This window comes from Alosa sapidissima, chromosome 6, assembly GCF_018492685.1.
Source record: "Alosa sapidissima isolate fAloSap1 chromosome 6, fAloSap1.pri, whole genome shotgun sequence".
NCBI classification, from domain to species: Eukaryota; Metazoa; Chordata; class Actinopteri; order Clupeiformes; family Clupeidae; genus Alosa; species Alosa sapidissima.
In genome coordinates this window covers 36,338,700-36,341,199 of record NC_055962.1, presented here as the reverse complement: position 1 = coordinate 36,341,199, position 2,500 = coordinate 36,338,700, and the positions used below count along the sequence as shown (strand labels likewise).

The following is a 2,500-nucleotide window of genomic DNA, read 5'->3' as shown; positions in this document are numbered from 1 at the left end:
TGGACGTGAAAATGAGATTAGACTCGGAATCATAGTATTCCTCTCCACCTGGACGTCTTTCCACTTGATGCCTCAGGGTTTTTCTTTTCCTACTAGTTTATTGTCACGGCTACTCTACTTCCAGGACTTACACAATAATCGGTGGCTGTCACTATGGTCCTCTTGACAAAGGTAAAGCCAGCATTCACTACAGGGTGTCATTGTTGGAGATCAGAGTACAATAGCACCTGTACAGTAATACTGCTAGTAGCCTAACGTAGCACCTGTACAGTTATACTGCTAGTAGCCTAACGTAGCACCTGTACAGTTATACTGCTAGTAGCCTAACGTATCACCTTTGCTGCTGTCTGAATGAAAAGTAATTTCTTCAAGCACCTACTTTATGATTGGATACTGGTCATTCTGGGGGGGACTGAGTTAGAGTGGAATTTGGACTAAGATTAGCTCAGATTGGGTCAGAGGGCTGGATTTTGAGTTGTCTTTGAGCCAACTTTGTTGAGCTGGAATTTGAGTTGATGTGGTGTGGGTGAATGTTTTTTTTTTTTAATCACTGTTCCATTGTCTTGAGCTTGAATTTGAGTTTATGTCCAAAGTGCCTTACATTGTATAAGCACTTAATGTGGCTTGGGTTGATTATCAGATTCTTTGTGAATCACTGTCCCATATCTCAACTTTATTGAGCTTGAATTTGAGTTTATGTCCAAAGCCCTTACATTGTATAACCACTTCATGTGGCTTGGGTTGATTATCAGATTCTTTGTGAATCACTGTCCTTGAGTCCCATCTGTTACGAAGAGCGAAAGTGAGCAATCTATGCCACACCACAGGTTTCAGCGATCTGCCTCGTTGCCGGTATATATTGCGTACAGGCTACTCCCTTTATATTGCCCTGTGGACATGAGTGGAGCGAGTGTCCTGTGTTGACCTTCAGAGTGTGTAGGCTACTCTACTGGGAGGGTAAAATGGTGGTATCAGTATCATGTTGATGTTGATATTCACTTATATTTAGAAGATTCTATGATAAATACTCTTCAACAAATAGTTAGTGTTGTTTATATCTCACTCTGTCCTGTGTTAGTCGGGTTTGATTTAATTTGATTAAGACGTCTCATCATAAACACAAGAAGAAATGGTCTGCTAGTGCGTCAAGCAAATTTGTCTTAAAAAACATGTGGCTGCCAGAGTAAATTTGTCTTGATAAGACTCCTGGAAATAAGTCAAACTCCTATTAAATTAAGTCAAATGATCTTTCGAGAGAGAGCGCTGTACAGTAAGTCTCTTCATACTAAAAACAATACCAGATAGTTTTTTTTTTATCTTAACATAAGAACAGTGGTGTTTTTGATCTTAACGTAAGATTAATAACACTTAGCACAGTGGTGTTTTTGATCTTAACATAAGATTTATAACACTTAGCACAGTGGTGTTTTTGCAGTGAGGAGAGCATTAGCGTCGCCATCTCATATCATAAACAGGCTCAGTGACCATGTTCGGGTTCGAGCCTGACCTGAGGTCATTTTCTGGACCCACTACCAGGTCTCGCTCTCGTGTCATTTCCTGGACCCACTACCAGGTCTCGCTCTCGTGTCATTTCCTGGACCCACTAGGTCTCGCTCTCGTGTCATTTCCTGGACCCACCAGGTCTCGCTCTCGTGTCATTTCCTGGACCCACCAGGTCTCGCTCTCGTGTCCTGTCATCGCTTCCTCATCCTGTCTGAAGGCTAAAAATATAATATAACTTAAGACTGTTGTGGGAGCATTAGAATGTCAGGTGTGACTGTGTGACAGTATTAAAGGGTTTACCTGTCAGGTGAGACTGTGTGACAGTATTAAAGGATTTACCTGGCTGAGCGGCAAGACGTGAGAAGCTCTCGGGTTGGTTGTGAATGTGTGACAGTATTAAAGGGTTTACCTGTCAGGTGTGACTGTGTGACAGTATTAAAGGATTTACCTGTCAGGTGAGACTGTGTGACAGTATTAAAGGGTTTACCTGGCTGAGCTGCAGGATGTGAGAAGCTCTCGGGTTGGTTGTGAATGTGTGACAGTATCAAAAGGTTTACCTGTCAGGTGTGACAGTATTAAAGGGTTTACCTGTCAGGTGTGACTGTGTGAAAGTAGTAAAGGGTTTACCTGTCAGGTGTGACTGTGTGACAGTATTAAAGGGTTTACAGAGCAGTGTCCAAACTCAGGTGTAAACCAAACCGTGACGTCTGTGTACAGATATAACCCTCATACATAAAGCACAGACAATACAGACGGCACAGACACTATGAGCTAACTAAGGACTCACTGTGTACCGATATAATCCTCATATAGACAGCACAGACACTATGAGCTAACTAAGGACTCACTGTGTACCGATATAATCCTCATACAGACAGCACAGACACTACAGACAGCACAGACACTATGAGCTAACTATACCCACTGTCCAGCAGTACTGCTAACAGGCTGCAGCAGGGTACAGCTACCAGCGTATTAGAGGAAAACTAATGGGGGA

General features: G+C 42.6%; 2 protein-coding genes across 6 annotated transcripts in view; one reads left to right on the top strand and one right to left on the bottom strand.

Annotated features, from left to right (window-relative positions):
* cep43 (centrosomal protein 43) overlaps positions 1-2,500 on the bottom strand; it is a 56,238-nt gene that overhangs the window by 49,829 nt on the left and 3,909 nt on the right. The gene's annotated exons all lie outside the window — the stretch shown is intronic.
* The window catches only part of myo7bb (myosin VIIBb), a 55,962-nt gene continuing 53,546 nt past the window's right edge, over positions 85-2,500 (top strand). For all 5 annotated transcript variants that reach the window (XM_042096479.1, XM_042096478.1, XM_042096481.1 and 2 more), the window contains exon 1: positions 85-171. In XM_042096479.1, the coding sequence (XP_041952413.1) occupies positions 154-171 (18 nt within the window). In that variant the 5' untranslated portion in view covers positions 85-153. The remainder of the gene's footprint in view (positions 172-2,500) is intronic.